The 18,479-nt window shown below is 48.0% G+C and overlaps 1 protein-coding gene across 3 annotated transcripts in view; it reads right to left on the bottom strand.

Moving 5' to 3' along the window:
• The window catches only part of LOC124144641, a 36,757-nt gene that overhangs the window by 5,893 nt on the left and 12,385 nt on the right, over positions 1 to 18,479 (bottom strand). Inside the window, exons 8-22 of one of the 3 annotated variants that reach the window (XM_048389001.1) lie at positions 18,393 to 18,468; positions 17,167 to 17,331; positions 15,829 to 15,896; positions 15,190 to 15,275; positions 14,958 to 15,061; positions 13,890 to 13,984; positions 12,351 to 12,445; positions 10,744 to 10,859; positions 9,735 to 9,879; positions 9,417 to 9,580; positions 8,294 to 8,558; positions 6,954 to 7,030; positions 5,318 to 5,678; positions 3,748 to 4,411; positions 1,923 to 2,058 (exon numbers count right to left, since the gene is read on the bottom strand). In XM_048389001.1, the coding sequence (XP_048244958.1) occupies positions 1,950 to 2,058; positions 3,748 to 4,411; positions 5,318 to 5,678; positions 6,954 to 7,030; positions 8,294 to 8,558; positions 9,417 to 9,580; positions 9,735 to 9,879; positions 10,744 to 10,859; positions 12,351 to 12,445; positions 13,890 to 13,984; positions 14,958 to 15,061; positions 15,190 to 15,275; positions 15,829 to 15,896; positions 17,167 to 17,331; positions 18,393 to 18,468 (2,590 nt within the window). In that variant the 3' untranslated portion in view covers positions 1,923 to 1,949. Of the gene's footprint in view, positions 1 to 1,922; positions 2,059 to 3,747; positions 4,412 to 5,317; positions 5,679 to 6,953; positions 7,031 to 8,293; positions 8,559 to 9,416; positions 9,581 to 9,734; positions 9,880 to 10,743; positions 10,860 to 12,350; positions 12,446 to 13,889; positions 13,985 to 14,957; positions 15,062 to 15,189; positions 15,276 to 15,828; positions 15,897 to 17,166; positions 17,332 to 18,392; positions 18,469 to 18,479 lie in introns of those variants that run through there. The other 2 variants (XM_046514171.2, XM_046514170.2) reach the window with 2 other exon arrangements.

Here is an 18,479-nt window from a genome sequence, read left to right as displayed (position 1 = left end):
GGAGGGAGCATCACCTGCTTCCTGTAGAACCTGTTGCCTCTACTCAGGGGGTACCTGCACAGTGAGTGAGAGGGTGAGGGAGGGAGGGAGGGAGCATCACCTGCTTCCTGTAGAACCTGCTGCCTCTACTCAGGGGGTACCTGCACAGTGAGTGAGAGGGTGAGGGAGGGAGGGAGGTAGGGAGGGAGGGAGGGAGGGAGGGAGGGAGGGAGCATCACCTGCTTCCTGTAGAACCTGCTGCCTCTACTCAGGGGGTACCTGCACAGTGAGTGAGAGGGTGAGGGGGGGAGGAAGGGAGGGAGGGAGCATCACCTGCTTCTTGTAGAACCTGCTGCCTCCACTCAGGGGGTACCTGCACAGTGAGTGAGAGGGTGAGGGAGGGAGGGAGGGAGGGAGGTAGGGAGGGAGGGAGGGAGCATCACCTGCTTCTTGTAGAACCTGCTGCCTCTACTCAGGGGGTACCTGCACAGTGAGTGAGAGGGTGAGGGAGGGAGGGAGGGAGCATCACCTGCTTCCTGTAGAACCTGCTGCCTCTACTCAGGGGGTACCTGCACAGTGAGAGAGAGAGTGAGAGAGAGAGTGAGGGAGGGAGGGAGGGAGGGAGAGAGGGAGCATCACCTGCTTCCTGTAGAACCTGCTGCCTCTACTCAGGGGGTACCTGCACAGTGAGTGAGAGGGTGAGGGAGGGAGGAAGGGAGGGAGGGAGCATCACCTGCTTCTTGTAGAACCTGCTGCCTCTACTCAGGGGATACCTGCACAGTGAGAGAGAGAGTGAGGGAGGGAAGGAGGGAGGGAGGGAGGGAGCATCACCTGCTTCCTGTAGAACCTGCTGCCTCTACTCAGGGGGTACCTGCACAGTGAGTGAGAGGGTGAGGGAGGGAGGAAGGGAGGGAGGGAGCATCACCTGCTTCTTGTAGAACCTGCTGCCTCTACTCAGGGGATACCTGCACAGTGAGTGAGAGAGTGAGGGAGGGAGGAAGGGAGGGAGGGAGGGAGGGAGCATCACCTGCTTCTTGTAGAACCTGCTCCCTATACTCAGGGGATACCTGCACAGTGAGTGAGAGAGTGAGGGAGGGAGGGAGGAAGGGAGGGAGGGAGGGAGGGAGGGAGGAAGGGAGGGAGGGAGGGAGCATCACCTGCTTCCTGTAGAACCTGCTGCCTCTACTCAGGGGATACCTGCACAGTGAGAGATTGAGGGAGGGAGGGAGGGAGGGAGGGAGCATCACCTGCTTCCTGTAGAACCTGCTGCCTCTACTCAGGGGGTACCTGCACAGTGAGAGATTGAGGGAGGGAGGGAGGGAGGGAGCATCACCTGCTTCTTGTAGAACCTGCTGCCTCTACTCAGGGGATACCTGCACAGTGAGTGAGAGAGTGAGGGAGGGAGGGAGGAAGGGAGGGAGGGAGGGAGCATCACCTGCTTCTTGTAGAACCTGCAGCCTCTACTCAGGGGATACCTGCACAGTGAGTGAGAGAGTGAGGGAGGGAGGAAGGGAGGGAGGGAGGGAGGGAGGGAGCATCACCTGCTTCTTGTAGAACCTGCTGCCTCTACTCAGGGGATACCTGCACAGTGAGTGAGAGAGTGAGGGAGGGAGGAAGGGAGGGAGGGAGGGAGGGAGGGAGCATCACCTGCTTCTTGTAGAACCTGCTGCCTCTACTCAGGGGGTACCTGCACAGTGAGGGAGGGAGGGAGGGAGGGAGGGAGCATCACCTGCTTCCTGTAGAACCTGCTGCCTCTACTCAGGGGATACCTGCACAGTGAGTGAGAGAGTGAGGGAGGGAGGTAGGGAGGGAGGAAGGGAGGGAGGGAGGGAGGGAGCATCACCTGCTTCCTGTAGAACCTGCTGCCTCTACTCAGGGGGTACCTGCACAGTGAGAGAGAGGGTGAGGGAGGGAGGAAGGGAGGGAGGGAGGGAGCATCACCTGCTTCTTGTAGAACCTGCTGCCTCTACTCAGGGGGTACCTGCACAGTGAGAGAGAGGGTGAGGGAGGGAGGAAGGGAGGGAGGGAGGGAGCATCACCTGCTTCCTGTAGAACCTGCTGCCTCTACTCAGGGGGTACCTGCACAGTGAGTGAGAGAGTGAGGGAGGGAGGAAGGGAGGGAGGTAGGGAGCATCACCTGCTTCTTGTAGAACCTGCTGCCTCTACTCAGGGGATACCTGCACAGTGAGAGAGAGAGAGAGTGAGGGAGGGAGGAAGGGAGCATCACCTGCTTCTTGTAGAACCTGCTGCCTCTACTCAGGGGATACCTGCACAGTGAGTGAGAGAGTGAGGGAGGGAGGAAGGGAGGGAGGGAGGGAGGGAGGGAGCATCACCTGCTTCCTGTAGAACCTGCTGCCTCTACTCAGGGGATACCTGCACAGTGAGTGAGAGATTGAGGGAGGGAGTGAGGGAGGGAGGAAGGGAGGGAGGGAGGGAGCATCACCTGCTTCTTGTAGAACCTGCAGCCTCTACTCAGGATCCATCAGGTGTATGTATATCCTGTCCGTACAATTTTTGAAGAGGGAAATCAGAGTGTACTCCAAAGACATTCATGTTAACTGTACAACCCTACACTGAAGACGTTAAAATCAACAAACTCAAGTCTGCTTAATTGTCAGTGACAGCTTCGAACGAAGGGCAAGGTCACTATGGGAATAAGAACAGACAACCATGATCTACATACATATAGAGAGAGGAAATGTTATTGTTCACATTTGGGATGTTTGGGGCCTCAAAATCAGAAGTCAAGCCCACTTCCACAGAGTTTTCGAATGATTTGTATTAGAACTGTTCACTTTTAGTGATCTGGTCGTGCAGCTGTGTACTTTTATTCATGAACAACACCTCCCGAAACAGTGCCACAAAATACGATTCAAAGGGGACACTGATGGCACAACCGGAGCATCCAACGTAAGTCTAGGTATCTGTACAGATAGTTTAAATTGACTTCGTTTCACCACACTTGTCCTTTTACGGTAAATCAAATTGAAAGTCGCGATCGGTAGTTGATAATGTTGATAATGTCTGTAGTACCTCTATACATAACTAATATAGAATGCAAAGCGACTTTGATGCATGTCACTATCTTGTCGTTTAATAAAATGTTGTAAATGTTTCGTTGTCTGGAGATTCCTTCAGCTCTGTCTCGTAAAGTTTTGTGAAAGTGAATGACGTCTCGTGATTTTTTCTGAATGAAAAAAGTAGTTCCAGTGTGACACAGGTCACGGTTATCCAATCAAAACAAATAAAACGAGGTCAATCTTGTACGACACGTGTCACGTATGGATTTAGTATCTTACACCTGTATCTTCACCACACGGGTCATAAACAGCAATATCATACGGCGAGTGAGTGAGTGAGTGAGTGAGTGAGTGAGTGAGTGAGTGAGTGAGTGAGTGAGTGAGTGAGTGAGTGAGTGAGTGAGTGAGTGAGTGAGTGAGTGAGTGAGTGAGTGAGTGAGTGAGTGAGTGAGTGCAGGGATAGACATATCCACTAGTCTGTTAGTCTTATACAAGTGAAAATTTTCCAATACTTAGAAATTTCCAAAATGCTAACAGTTGGACTTTACCAAAAAAGTCTACCCCTGGAGTGGGCAGAGTGAGTTCTGAGAAGGGACAAACAACCTAGATTGCTAACAAACGTCGCAAGTTGGAAATTGTAAGGACTCCAAATTACCATATGACCAAGTACTAAAAATGAATTCCTTTGGCCGCCTTGTAGTATGCAGGTCTAAATAGTCCACGTATTTCTCTATGTCATCGTACAAACCCTTTCGTCTTGGCTCGTGGCAGGTTCTCCACCTCCTCCTCCCCAGCTGTGATTGTCTTGGCCTTCTGGCAGAAATCCTTCCTGTCAAACGGAGGGTGTATCGTGGAGACGAGCGCCGGCCACACAAACAGCGCCTGGAACCTGGCCTTCAGCAAAGCATATTGCTCGGTGTTGCGGATCTTCCTGAGATGGCTTGTCGTCAAGGTGGGAGACGGGTCCGACTTCACTGTTGTGTCAGACTCTGTCGTATCATTCGATTCACTCGGAGTCGGGACTCTCTGATGCTTGGGGCGGGTGTTGGGCATGTGGTAATATTTCACATCATACAAAGATCCTGCATTTGTAATGTTCTTTCTCCGATTGAGAAGCAGAGATTTGAAGGCAGTCAAGTTTGTCACATTAGGTGGTAGGTATGGAAGGGACCGTTCACAGACGAGTGGCTCATCACTGTCAGATTCAGCACTCGACTCAGTATTGGTGCCTATAGAGATGGAAGCAGTAGACTTCACGGGATCAGGTGACGTTGGGTCTAGATCAGGTTTTGACACTGTCTTTGTGACAATTCGGGTAAACCTTTGGCGACTAGCAGGTTTGACAGTCTTGACAGTGGTGCCTTGAACAAAAGTTACTGATTTCTTCTTTCTGGGAGCAGCATCTTGATCTTCTGTAAAGAAAACACAGTTACTAGCAGTTCTTTTGACGTGGCAGGACAGAATAAGTATAGCCATATGATAGAATCAGGTGGTCCTTAACTTGTTTTGACGTGGCTTGACAGATTAAGTAAAAACCTGGGTGGTCCTTAAAATGTTTGGAAAATGCATGACAGATTAGGAGTATACCTAAACATTCCAGGACCTTTCAAGCCTCTGCAAACCCTGATGATGATGATGATGATGATGAAGTCTGGTTTGTGTCGACAATGGAGTCCATGTTACATGAAATCAACTTCTCCACATGCTCTGTGTGGGTTTCGTTGACTTGTTATCTGTAGTGAGTGATTGACTATGGTTTTACGCCGCTTTTAGCAATATTCCAGCAATATCAGGGCGGGGGACACCAGAAATGGGCTTCACACATTGTACCCATGTCGGGAATCGAACCCGGGTCTTCAGCATGACAAGCAAACGCTTTAACCACTAGGCTACCCGACCGCCCCACTGTTATCTGTAAGTGTGTGGACGATGAGTGAGTGAATGAGTATGGTCTAAAGCCGCTTTACGCAATATTCCAGCAATACCACGGCGGAGGACACCAGAAATGGGCTTCACACATTATACCCATGTGGGGAATTGAACCTGGGTCTTCGGCATGACGAGCAAACGCTTTAACCACAAGGCTACCCGACCGCCCCCTTGTTATCTGTAACTGTGTGGATGATCATGTGAGGGGACCAGCAGTATCCCAACAGAGGACCCCACAATGGGTTTTCCACATTGTACAGGGAGGGCACTGAACCCAGGAGTTTGGCATGAATAGTGAATGCTTTAACCACATAACCATCAGGAATACCCTACCGCCCCCAAGGGGGAAACATCTCAATCCATACTGACACCATGAGGACTCCCCTTACCCCCAAGTCCCGCTGTGCCTCTGCCTGGTGTCCCAGTGTCCTCCGTGTCCCCCTCCGTGTCCCCCTCCTGTGACCTCTCACTCTCAGCACTCCGCAGCATGTCCAGCTCGCCCATGGGTTCCGGTGCCCCTGGGGCGGGAGGCGCCTTCTTTGCCTGCTGTTTGGCCTCAGCCTTGCTCAGTTGTCTTTTGGACCCCTTGCTTCTCCTGCCAGCAGCTGGGGTGCCAGTGGGCGTGGCTGGAGTAGGGGTGGGCGTGGCTGGAGTTCCATTTGGGGTGGTGGAAGGAAGGGCTGCCGATTTACTCATGTTTTTAAACTTAGAGGCATTTTCCAGCATTGTCCGTGGATCAACATCAAGGGCCTGTTTAAAAAACAAAATAGTTGGATGTGATGGCTCAGACATGTTTGATCCTGCTTCTAAAATGGAAAAATGGCGTTGGCCAAGGTCAAAACAGGGGAACTCTTGAGAGACCCAAATCAATTGATTTTGCAAACTGAATGTGAATGAAACCCTTTTAACATTCGCAGACCGTAGCAGGTCACACTTAACATAAAGTATCAATGTGATACCCTGGGCCCCCGTCCACAAAGCAATCTTAGCAGTACAAAGATCATAAGCCTGTGTTAAAGTTTGGAAGTTACGATCGCCTTAGCGCTCAGATCGCTTTGTGGATTGGGGCCAAGGGTGCTGTGGTACAATGTGGTACCATGTTTAGGTATGGAAGTTACGATCACCTCAGCGAAACAACTGTCGTAACTCCATGTTAAGGTATGGAAGTTACGATCACCTTAGCGCTACAACTGTTGCAAGTTCATTTTGAGGTATGGAAGTTACGATCACCTTAGCGCTACAACTGTTGCAAGTTCATTTTAAGGTATGGAAGTTACGATCTCCTTAGCGCTACAACTGTCGTAAGTCCATGTTAAGGTATGGGAGTTACGATCACCATAGCGCTACAACTGTCGTAAGTCCATGTTAAGGTATGGGAGTTATGATCACCTCAGAGATACAACTGTCATAAGTCCATGTTAAGGTATGGGAGTTACGATCACCTCAGCGATACAACTGTTGCAAGTCCATGTTTAGGTATGGAAGTTACGATCACCTTAGCGATACAACTGTCGTAAATCCATGTTAAGGTATGGGAGTTACGATCACCTTAGCGATACAACTGTCATAAGTCCATGTTAAGGTATCGGAGTTACGATCACCATAGCGCTACAACTGTCGTAAGTCCATGTTAAGGTATGGGAGTTACGATCACCTCAGCGATACAACTGTCATAAGTCCATGTTAAGGTATGGGAGTTACGATCACCTCAGCGATACAACTGTCATAAGTCCATGTTAAGGTATGGGAGTTACGATCACCTCAGCGATACAACTGTCGTAAGTCCATGTTAAAGTATGGGAGTTACGATCACCTTAGCGATACAACTGTCATAAGTCCATGTTAAGGTATGGGAGTTATGATCACCTTAGCGCTAAGATCACTTGGTGGAAAAGGCCAAGGTCTCACCTGTGGCAAGCCAATGCTTGAACCACAAAGCTACTCCACCAACCCAGTGATTCCCGTGGGTAGAATTTGCTCTACACACTCTGCATGACATCAGTAATATGAAGGCAGTAAGCTCACCTTCATGACAATGTTGAGTGACTTGACTTTAATCTGGCGAAGCTCCAGTTCCGTAGAACTTCCTGTCAGTGTACGATCTGCAACATCAGAAACACCTTTACACAATGATACACAGAGCACGGTGTCTGAGTGGGGTATCTCTGTGGGCTAGCACTACAAAACTGGCATTGGTCCACACCCAGCCACACACATTGCTATTTTAGTGCAAAAATCTTGAAAGTGACGTTAACCCCATTTCACGTCACCTCACTTCACGATGTGAGAAGTCCATGCACGAATTGCCCGACATAAGCTATCTGTACTGATCCACTTTGATACGTAGGGCGTAGGGGGCGGTCGGGTAGCCTAGTGGTTAAAGTGTTCGCTCGTCATGCCGAAGACCAAGGTTCGATTCCCGACATGGGTACAATGTGCATGATGTGTGAAGCCCATTTCTGGTGAATTTCCGTGTAATTGCTTGAATATTGCTAACAGCGGCGTAAAACCATACCCACTCACTAACTCACATAGGGCTTACACATATCTCTACACAATCAGGTCAACGTAAGGCATACACATATCTCTACACAATCAGGTCGATGTAAGGCTTACACATATCTCTACACAATCAGGTCGACGTAAGGCTTACACGTATCTCTACACAATCAGGTCAACGTAAGGCATACACATATCTCTACACAATCAGGTCCACATAGGACAGTACAGTATACTGCCATAAACTTCAACCCCAATCCCCCAGACACAAGGACAACTGTCACAAGCGTGCAATGTCTGACCCTTTCCCCATGTTGAAGCATATTGAAAAAAACTTACCTTGTACTTACTTACCTTTTGTTGAAAAAAACAAAACTCCACTGCAAACATAAGACATTAATACAACATATATCCCCATGTTATGGGTTTTCAGACGGTGAAGAAACATTCATAGTTTTCTCGCTAATCACATGAACAACTGTAAAACATCTCCTTCACTAACAGGCTAAAAGACAACTTTATCTTAAAAACAAGCCATCATCTGACTCTGAGTATTAACAATTTCTGTGTGACGCCACACCCCACGTTATAGTGCAAGTATTTGTGATAGAAAACATATGATATCTAAAAACCTATGATGCAGAAAGCTCTGATCGAAAACAGGACAATCCGTGATGGTTATCCGGTTTTCAATAACATTTTTCGGAGCATTTTTTTATAAATCTTTGATTATAATTTTACGCGGAAGATGATTTTTTCTGAGGACTACTGTTTTAAAAAATGTGATTTTGCGTGTTTCTGCAGAGATTTCACATCCCTGGGTAAGTGCTAACAGTTTCATCAATTCTTACACCCTTACTGCTTACTGAAGAATTTTCTTGGCCTCCCTTTTTTCATTTTCTTTTTTGTTTTATAAATGGAGTGAACAGCTCCTCTCATTGACCGCTCCAATCGCCGATTCCTTTCCACGGCTCTGAAGTTGAAGTTCCTCTTGGAGTGTAGTCTGGCCTTGCCCCGCGCCTGCAGCAGGCCGCCCTTCACGTTCCGGGACAGCTCGATCAGCTTCTTCACCGACATGTTGCTGTTGTGGGAATAATGGATTTGGGCAGCCAACTTCTCAGCAGTTTGGGTCTGGAATGAGATGGAAATATGGGACGCCAGTTAGAAATATTCCATCTGTATGGGACTTGCTTAACGCCAGTCAGCAAGATTCCATCTGTATGGGACTTGCTTAACGCCAGTCAGCAATATTCCATCTGTATGGGACTTGCTTAACGCCAGTCAGCAATATTCCATCTGTATGGGACTTGCTTAACGCCAGTCAGCAATATTCCAGCTATGCAGGACTTGCTTAACGCCAGTCAGCAATATTCCAGCTATACAGGACTTGCTTAACGCCAATCAGCAATATTCCAGCTATACAGGACTTGCTTAACGCCAATCAGCAATATTCCAGCTATATAGGACTTGCTTAACGCCAGTCAGCAATATTCCAGCTATATAGGACTTGCTTAATGCCAGTCAGCAATATTCCAGCTATATAGGACTTGCTAAACGCCAGTCAGCAACATTCCAACTATATAGGACTTGCTTAACGCCAGTCAGCAATATTCCAGCTATATAGGACTTGCTTAACGCCAGTCAGCAACATTCCAGCTATATAGGACTTGCTTAACGACAGTCAGCAACATTCCAGCTATATAGGACTTGCTTAACGCCAGTCAGCAACATTCCAGCAATATGGGACTTGCTTAACGCCAGTCAGCAATATTCCAGCTATATAGGACTTGCTTAACGCCAGTCAGCAACATTCCAGCTATATAGGACTTGCTTAACGCCAGTCAGCAACATTCCAGCTATATAGGACTTGCTTAACGCCAGTCAGCAACATTCCATCTGTATGGGACTTGCTTAACACCAGTCAGCAATATTCTTTCAACAGCTGTTTCTCTGACCTCTAGGATCCTGCAACCAGTGTTTCACACTCACATCAACCTCATCTCCATCCTGGGTGTCTGCCACGTCACTGTTCTGGATGAATCGGACGTGTTTGAGGATGATGTTCTGCAGATGCACCCGTTGTTCGATCAGCCTCTGCCGGGCGGATGTTCCGTATCCCAGGAGCGGCGGAGGACGTGGAACAACAATATCCCCTGTATGAAGGAACACTCCAGTGATTATACGCTTTAGACATTCTTGTGATGATACAATCTGATGACATATGGGGAAACCCAAGACCTCATTAGTATTGAAAGACTGAGGATCTTTGTCTTTTGTCACTGAGCAAGTGGTTTTAGATGTATTCACCTTTCTGTCTATCCCTTTCCTGTTTGGCATAGTCTTCTTTGAGAACTCCCATCCCCTCCTGAAAGTTTCGCCATGTCGTGTGCTCTCTCTCCTTCAACTCTTCTGATGACAGGTGCCCCCCAAGCAGAGCTCTCTTTGTTGTCTCCTACAGATATACAATAGATGTGACACTGACAGGTGCCCCCTAGCAGAGCTCTCTTTGTTGTCTCCTACAGATATATAATAGATGTGACACTGACAGGTGCCCCCTAGCAGAGCTCTCTTTGTTGTCTCCTACAGATATACAATAGATGTGACACTGACAGGTGCCCACCAAGCAGAGCTCTCTTTGTTGTCTCCTACAGATATACAATAGATGTGACACTGACGGGTGCCCCCTAGCAGAGCTCTCTTTGTTGTCTCCTACAGATATACAATAGATGTGACACTGACAGGTGCTCCCTAGCAGAGCTCTCTTTGTTGTCTCCTACAGATATACAATAGATGTGACACTGACAGGTGCTCCCTAGCAGAGCTCTCTTTGTTGTCTCCTACAGATATATAATAGATGTGACACTGACAGGTGCCCCCTAGCAGAGCTCTCTTTGTTGTCTCCTACAGATATACAATAGATGTGACACTGACAGGTGCCCACCAAGCAGAGCTCTCTTTGTTGTCTCCTACAGATATATAATAGATGTGACACTGACAGGTGCTCCCTAGCAGAGCTCTCTTTGTTGTCTCCTACAGATATACAATAGATGTGACACTGACAGGTGCTCCCTAGCAGAGCTCTCTTTGTTGTCTCCTACAGATATACAATAGATGTGACACTGACAGGTGCTCCCTAGCAGAGCTCTCTTTGTTGTCTCCTACAGATATACAATAGATGTGACACTGACAGGTGCCCCCTAGCAGAGCTCTCTTTGTTGTCTCCTACAGATATACAATAGATGTAGCACTGACAGGTGCCCACTAGCAGAACTCTCTCTGATGTCTTCACTTTAGATGTCACACCTTGCCCACGTACCGGCAATTCATCAAACCACTTGCACTTCCTCTGCCAGATTTCCAGCCGCCGGTACCTCTGTAGAACCATGTTGTCAGTACGACCATTCAACTTGGCAGCAATCTTTGTCCAACTCTCTGTAAACACAATAATTCCATAATCAGAGTATTACGTTCATTTTAAATACTTATCCTGCATTACTTAATGCACCTTGCGCTTACTACCAAGGTCCTAACTGGAAATGAATGACAATCTATCAGCTTCTTCAGTAACTCTTTGGCCCAACATGACCTCCATGATCCTCGTGACACGTGGTGTTGGAAGACATGCCCCCTATATGTCATTATTCTCTTCTTCGCTAACTTATCATAAGTTCGTTATAAGTCACTCAAAAGAAACAGTGCCAAAGTTATATGCAGTGAAATGCCAGCAAATGTTTGCAACAGTCAACAATGGCCACAATCAGTGCAGGTGATGGTGCAGGTGATGGTGCAGGTGATGGTGCAGGTGATGGTGCAGGTGATGGTGCAGGTGATGGTGCAGGTGATCGTTCAGGTGATGGTGCACGTGATGGTGCACGTGATGGTGCACGTGATGGTGCATGAAGGTTCCTTATGTTCTGAATCTGCACAAAGCATCAGCTGATATTCTTAAATTGTTACTTATTTTTCAAATAAATATTTAAATTGAAGTTTACACGATACAAGGCTTTTCCATTGGAAGAGAGGCCGGTCACATAACCGACACAAATTGACGTTCACAGTATTTCACAGGACTGTATTCTTGAAATGATGTAAACACTGACGGACTTTTTCCAAATTCCCTACAACGAAGACATACAAAACTGTTGTTTCTGATCATGTAGACCCTTTAAACTTGAACTCAGCGCTTTAGCATACATTGTGAAACATCAGAGAGTTTGATTGCATGATCGTTCACTAATATCCTCATTACGACTAATCTTCGTGAACAAAACGTAGAAATGCACATCCACCGTGCAAGCTCTGACATTCAAACAGTTTGGGCCTCACCCTATAAGGGTTCATACTCCAATGAACTGACACAAATTGAAAGCCAATTCTTAATTATTATTTTTTAAAAAGCTTAATTCAATCTACCTGTCATGGCTGAATCTCATTGTCGATCTATATCTCCTACTAAAATATACCTCTCAAAATACCTTCATTTTTCAATTCTTGCCACGAACAAATCCATGTCATACTATGGATCCCCATATCTTCATGACGTTGCTACACAATGTTTCAAATTCATAGAATTTGTTTTTTCTTTGAACATGATTCTTAAAGATTTTTTACAGATTTATTCATTTAAAAGATCTAACTGTTTCATCTAGAGGCTTTTACAGTCTTGGATGTATATTCAGATTACAATCCCCCAAAAGTGAGGAAAGGAGGACAAAGAAGGGGATGGGGATGAGGGGATGGGGAGAGTGAGAGAAGGGAAAAGGTTCATGTGTGAAGGAAGGAGTGAGGATATTGGCAGCAGGAGGCAAGGAAAAGAGGAGAGGAGATACGGATGGGTGGATGACGAGATAAGGAAAGAAAGGAGGTGGGGAGAGGAGGGAAGTCTTGATCGAGCTGATGTCCTCATTACCCTGGAGCACTTACTGGTGCCTAGTTCTGTGATGGCCTTGAGCAGCTTCTTGTCTTCCTCATAGGACCAGTTGCCCAGCCTGATGCTGGGGTCGAGACTGTTCAGCCACCTGCACAAACACACATACAAGGTCTCTGATCACTCATCACGTGTCATCCCTCAAAGACATCGTCATCATCACACCAGCAGCTTCTGACTTCAAACATATTCTTAAAGGACCCCCTCACAAGCATTGGGTCGACACCCACATTATTTGCACCTTGTTTAGCATGATGAGTGAATTCCTCCTTTAATACTTTGAGAAAATTGGCATCATCAACCTGTTGTTGCTGCAAGAAGCATTAACTACGTCCAAGTACAACATCTTCCCGAGGCAAGAGAGTTAACTGACTTTAAAAGTCCAGTTTCCACCCTTGCCGAACTAGGCTGCAATTCCTGGGCTCGATCGTAGCGCCACCAGTGGCTATTATGAGTTATGTCCCTTCTAAGCCTCTCCTATGGACCAATCAGATTCAACCTCTCGTATCACTCGCATTTGCATCAAACAAAACAGCAGCGCCCAATCAAGACGATCTGATCGATAATCAAGAGCTATATTGTGATAAAACGGGTCTTACGTCGCGAAATGCATCAAATCACGTGAGCACCTTGATTAAAAACATGAAAAGATTCAGAAAATATCTGTTGACAACGAGTTGGCGGTGCACATGCTTTGCAAATCCTGCAAACGACTGAAATCAGCACAACAGTTTACGAACCTGATTTCAATCGTTGCGCGATTTTGATTGGACTATGAACAGACTCGTTAGTCCAGCCAAAATGTAACTCCATAATACCAGCCTAGTTCGGCAGGGTAGGAAACTTGACTTTTATAGTCAGTTTACTCTCTTGCCTCAGGAAGATGAAGTACAAAAACATCAAACACAAGTTGACCACATTGACAGGTTTTCACTGGACATAGTAATGATGATTTATTGAGTCAATATGAACATTGTCCTGCTGAACTTATGATTTCCAGACAAGAACAACTGACAAACTCAGTCATAGCAGTGTGACTGTAGGATGCCCGTCAGTGAGTGGTTTCGTGGTCAACAACTTTCTGAACAGTATTTCAGAAGGTGTCAGATTACTGTGGGAGGTCAACCCAGAGTGAAGCAGGACCTACATACTTCCAGCATAGTGCTGACAAACAAGGATCATAATCAGTCCAAGTCTAGGATTAAAACCCAGGATCAGCACATCCTGGTGCCACTACGAGGACACAACTCTGCACTTCAAGGACTGACACCTTAGACAGCTGGGCCCTTCTCACCTACTATGGAAGTCAATACAGCACAGTGCTCTATAAAACATGATTTGGTGAAAACCAAGAGCTTGCACTGCAGGATATACATATTTAATACCAATAGGTATACTGATATTTGGTAACATGTGTAAGAATTCAGATCATACTCTCATCTCGCTCAGAAAATACAAGAAATCTGTCAGAATGACACATGCTCATATATTAATCTGTGTATATAGCAGTCATTGAACTCTTAATCACTACTGACCTGTCTCTACACTGTATGGAGCTTCTTCCTGGGACAAATTCAGCCAATCGCATCCAGCTCTGAGTGCCACACATCTTCACAGCCGCAAACAGTTTCTGTAATCAAAGTGATACCAAAGTTATTACTAGCCTACTTCATAACAGCAACAACCAACAGTTGTCTCACATCATCAGCAAGTTTGTGTGGGGTGGGGTGGGGTAGGGTGGGGTGGGGTGGGGTGCAGTGGGGTGTGGTAGTGTGGAGTGTGGTAAGGTAGTGTGGAAAGCGGAGTGTGAGGTGGAGTTGGATGGTGTAGGTTGAGTGTTGGGTGGGGTTGGAAGGTGTAGGGTGGAAGGTGTAGGGTGGAAGGTGTAGGTTGAGTGTTGGGTGGATGGTGTAGGGTGGAAGGTGTAGGGTGGATGGTGTAGGGTGGAAGGTGTAGGGTGGATGGTGTAGGGTGGATGGTGTAGGGTGGAAGGTGTAGGGTGGATGGTGTAGGGGGGAAGGTGTAGGGTGGATGGTGTAGGGTGGAAGGTGTAGGGTGGAAGGTGTAGGGTGGATGGTGTAGGGTGGAAGGTGTAGGGTGGAAGGTGTAGGGTGGATGGTGTAGGGTGGATGGTGTAGGGTGGATGGTGTAGGGTGACGTGGGTGTAACGTCAAAAAGTGCAGGGTCTGGGGTGGGGGTCTGACAGTGTTGGGTCAGGGGTGGGGTCGGACAGTGTTGGGTCAGGGGTGGGGTCGGACAGTGTTGGGTCAGGGGTGGGGTCGGACAGTGTTGGGTCAGGGGTGGGGGTCGGACAGTGTTGGGTCAGGGGTGGGGTCGGACAGTGTTGGGTCAGCGATGGGGTCGGACAGTGTTGAGTCTGGGGTGGGGGTCGGACAGTGTTTTGATCAGGGGTGGGGGTCGGACAGTGTTGGGTCAGGGGTAGGGGTCAGACAGTGTTGGGTGTGGGGTGGGGGTCGGACTGTGTTTGATCAGGGGTGGGGGTCGGACAGTGTTGGGTGTGGGGTGGGGGTCGGACAGGGTCAGGGGTGGGGGCAAATGAGGGTAGAAAGGGGCCAGGTGCAGTGCTGACTGTCTCCACCTACCACATCCTCCTCTGTGCTCCAGGGCCCCCTCTTCATGTCCGGGTCGATCTGCTGGAAGCGGCTGAAGCAGTGGGTTCCACTCCGGTTCTCCATGTAGCTCGACACTGTCACACACAACAATTGTCTAAAACATCGATCTTACACACAATAACACAAAACAACACATTTGTGTAACTGTATTTGGCATGTGATTAGGTTTAGTTCAGACAAGTGATGATCCCAACTTTCTCACCTTTGGACCACAGCAATCTATGTCCGCTGTGACGAATGTCACTGACGACACCGAGTAGTTTCAGATCTTCCTCATTCTTCCAGGGTCTGAAACAAAACAGTAATCCATTGATTTCAACTTGTCCACGAACAACGACAATCTCCTTGATCATGCCAGGTGGGCCCACGTGGCCATGGTACCTCTGCAGTCCTGCACAATATTTATCCACCAACTCAAGAGGCAACTAACGGTATCGGGTGGTCAGGCTCGCTGACTTGGTTGATGCATGTCATCAGATCCCATTTGTGTAGATCGATGATCATGATGTCAATCACTGGATCGTCTGGTCCAGACTCAATTATTCACAGACCGCGGTCATATAGCAGGAATATTGCTGAGTGCGGCGTTAAACAACAAACAAACAGAAACGGTCACTACAGCTAGTAATTGTAATTTAGGAAAAAAGTCAAATGTTTTGCAGGTCATAGATGTTTGCCACACTGGTAAAACTCATATGGTAAAATCTTAGAAGCAAATCTGGCATTTGAATGCATGACAAAGTGGGGACTAAGGGACATAACTCTGCATGGAAAACACAAGCTCAGCCAGACCACTGGGCCAAATATGGACACCTTCAATAGAACACATAGCTTCACCTACCTGTTAGAATTTTCTGGATTAAGATTCATTTGGTAGTGCTGCAAGCACTGGAAGGCTGTACGTCCCGTCTGAAACAAGAGCATATCTGATTAGCGTCTGCGTGACATTATCACCTGCAGGTCGGCAGCGACCTTCTCCCAGTGTTAACCCTACACTGCTGTCTGCACCCACACCCAGGTCCATCTCACCTGCAGGTCGGCAGCAACCTTCTCCCAGTGTTACCCCTTGTTAACCCTTCACTGCTGTCTGCACCCACACCCAGGTCCATCTCACCTGCAGGTCGGCAGCGACCTTCTCCCGGTGTTAACCCTACACTGCTGTCTGCACCCACACCCAGGTCCATCTCACCTGCAGGTCGGGAGCAACCTTCTCCCAGTGTTACCCCTTGTTAACCCTTCACTGCTGTCTGCACCCACACCCAGGTCCATCTCACCTGCAGGTCGGCAGCGACCTTCTCCCAGTGTTAACCCTACACTGCTGTCTGCACCCACACCCAGGTCCGTCTCACCTGCAGGTCGGCAGCAACCTTCTCCCAGTGTTAACCCTACACTGCTGTCTGCACCCACACCCAGGTCCATCTCACCTGCAGGTCGGCAGCAACCTTCTCCCAGTGTTAACCCTTGTTAACCCTACACTGCTGTCTGCACCCACACCCAGGTCCATCTCACCTGCAGGTCGGCAGCAACCTTCTCCCAGTGTTACCCCTTGTTAACCCTTCACTGCTGTCTGCACCCACACCCAGGTCCATCTCACCTGCAGGTCGGCAGCGACCTTCTCCCAGTGTTAACCCTACACTGCTGTCTGCACCCACACCCAGGTCCATCTCACCTGCAGGTCGGCAGCGACCTTCTCCCAGTGTTAACCCTACACTGCTGTCTGCACCCACACCCAGGTCCATCTCACCTGCAGGTCGGCAGCGACCTTCTCCCAGTGTTAACCCTACACTGCTGTCTGCACCCACACCCAGGTCCATCATACCTGCAGGTCGGCAGCGACCTTTTCCCAGTGTTTCCCCCTGTTGACCCTACACTGCTGTCTGCACCCACACCCAGGTCCATCTCACCTGCAGGTCGGCAGCAACCTTCTCCCAGTGTTAACCCTACACTGCTGTCTGCACCCACACCCAGGTCCATCTCACCTGCAGGTCGGCAGCGACTTCTCCCAGTGTTTCCCCCTGTTGACCCTACACTGCTGTCTGCACCCACACCCAGGTCGGCAGCAACCTTCTCCCAGTGTTAACCCTACACTGCTGTCTGCACCCACACCCAGGTCGGCAGCAACCTTCTCCCAGTGTTGACCCTACACTGCTGTCTGCACCCACACCCAGGTCCATCTCACCTGCAGGTCGGCAGCGACCTTCTCCCAGTGTTTCCCCCTGCTGACCCTAACAAGTGCCAGCAGCTGTTTCTCCTCCTCGGGTTCCCACTTCCCACGGTTCACGTTGGGGCTGAGTACATTGTTCCACATGGTCTGACATTCCTGCCAGGTCTTCCGCCCATCGTACTGGAACACACATCACACATTTCACATTCCAACAATCTCATTAAACTCCGATCTTTCACTCTGACACAATAACTCTGTTTGAAGATCCAAACATGACAGATACACTGGTTTGGAAGCTACACTCACTTGAGTGAGTGAGTGAGTTGGGTTTAACGCCACTTTTAACAGTATTTCAGTCATATCACTGCATGTCAGCTTAATGTGGGAGGAAAGCCCAAAGTGATGCAGGTCTCAGACATTTACCACTTCGTTGAAACCCACGAGCACGGGTATGGTGCTGACAAACCTAGAAACATAATCGGGGCGAACCGGAATTCGAACCCACAATCACAGGTTTCAGGCGTGCCTAAGGGAAGCAACTCTGCACAGCGAATCGTGGCGTCTTAGATGACTGGGCCACCCATGCCCCCACACTCACTTGAACACAGAATGAGAACTTCAATGCTGATTTTCGGATTAGATAGTTCACCTTACGTCAATTGAAGAGAGGTATCGTATTGTAATAAATGATTTAATTTTTATGATGTTGGTGGCTTCACATACAAGGAATAATACTGTGTTTGTCGTAGGAGGCTACTCAAGGGGTCAACCAGTCAGGCTCACAGACTTGGTTTATGCATGTCACCATATCCCAATTTCATAGATTGATGCTCATGATATCAATCACTGGATTGTTTGGTCCCGACTTGATTACGTACACATTGCCGTCATATTGTTGAATATTGCTGTGTGCTGTGTTAAACCCCTGTGTTAAACAAACACACAAACAAACGTTTGCACACATACACTCACGCACTCACATCACTTTTTACATATTCGGGGTAGGCTCCACAACATAAGCGATCTCAGCCAGCCAAAACTGGTAGTGCACTTCCATTCAAAGACGGACCTGTACCAGCAACACTGCAGATTATCTTCCCTTGCACAAAAATGCTGAAATTCTGATGGATTGAGACCCATTCTATAACATGTATTTTCAACCTATTACGTCCTTTAAGAGGGACAACGTATCATGTTGGTAACAACATATTCACAGTCACCTATTTGGCTGAAATACTTACCGCAATATTTGATATTTTCATCCAGTCTGTTTTAGTTGTATCGACATTTTTTAAGAGGTCTGATCTGGAAGTTTTTCTGGAATAAAT

The sequence above is a fragment of the Haliotis rufescens genome, unplaced genomic scaffold, assembly GCF_023055435.1.
Source record: "Haliotis rufescens isolate VD_foot unplaced genomic scaffold, xgHalRufe1.0.p SCAF_8, whole genome shotgun sequence".
NCBI lineage: Eukaryota > Metazoa > Mollusca > Gastropoda > Lepetellida > Haliotidae > Haliotis > Haliotis rufescens.
This window is presented reverse-complemented; position numbering and strand designations above follow the sequence as displayed.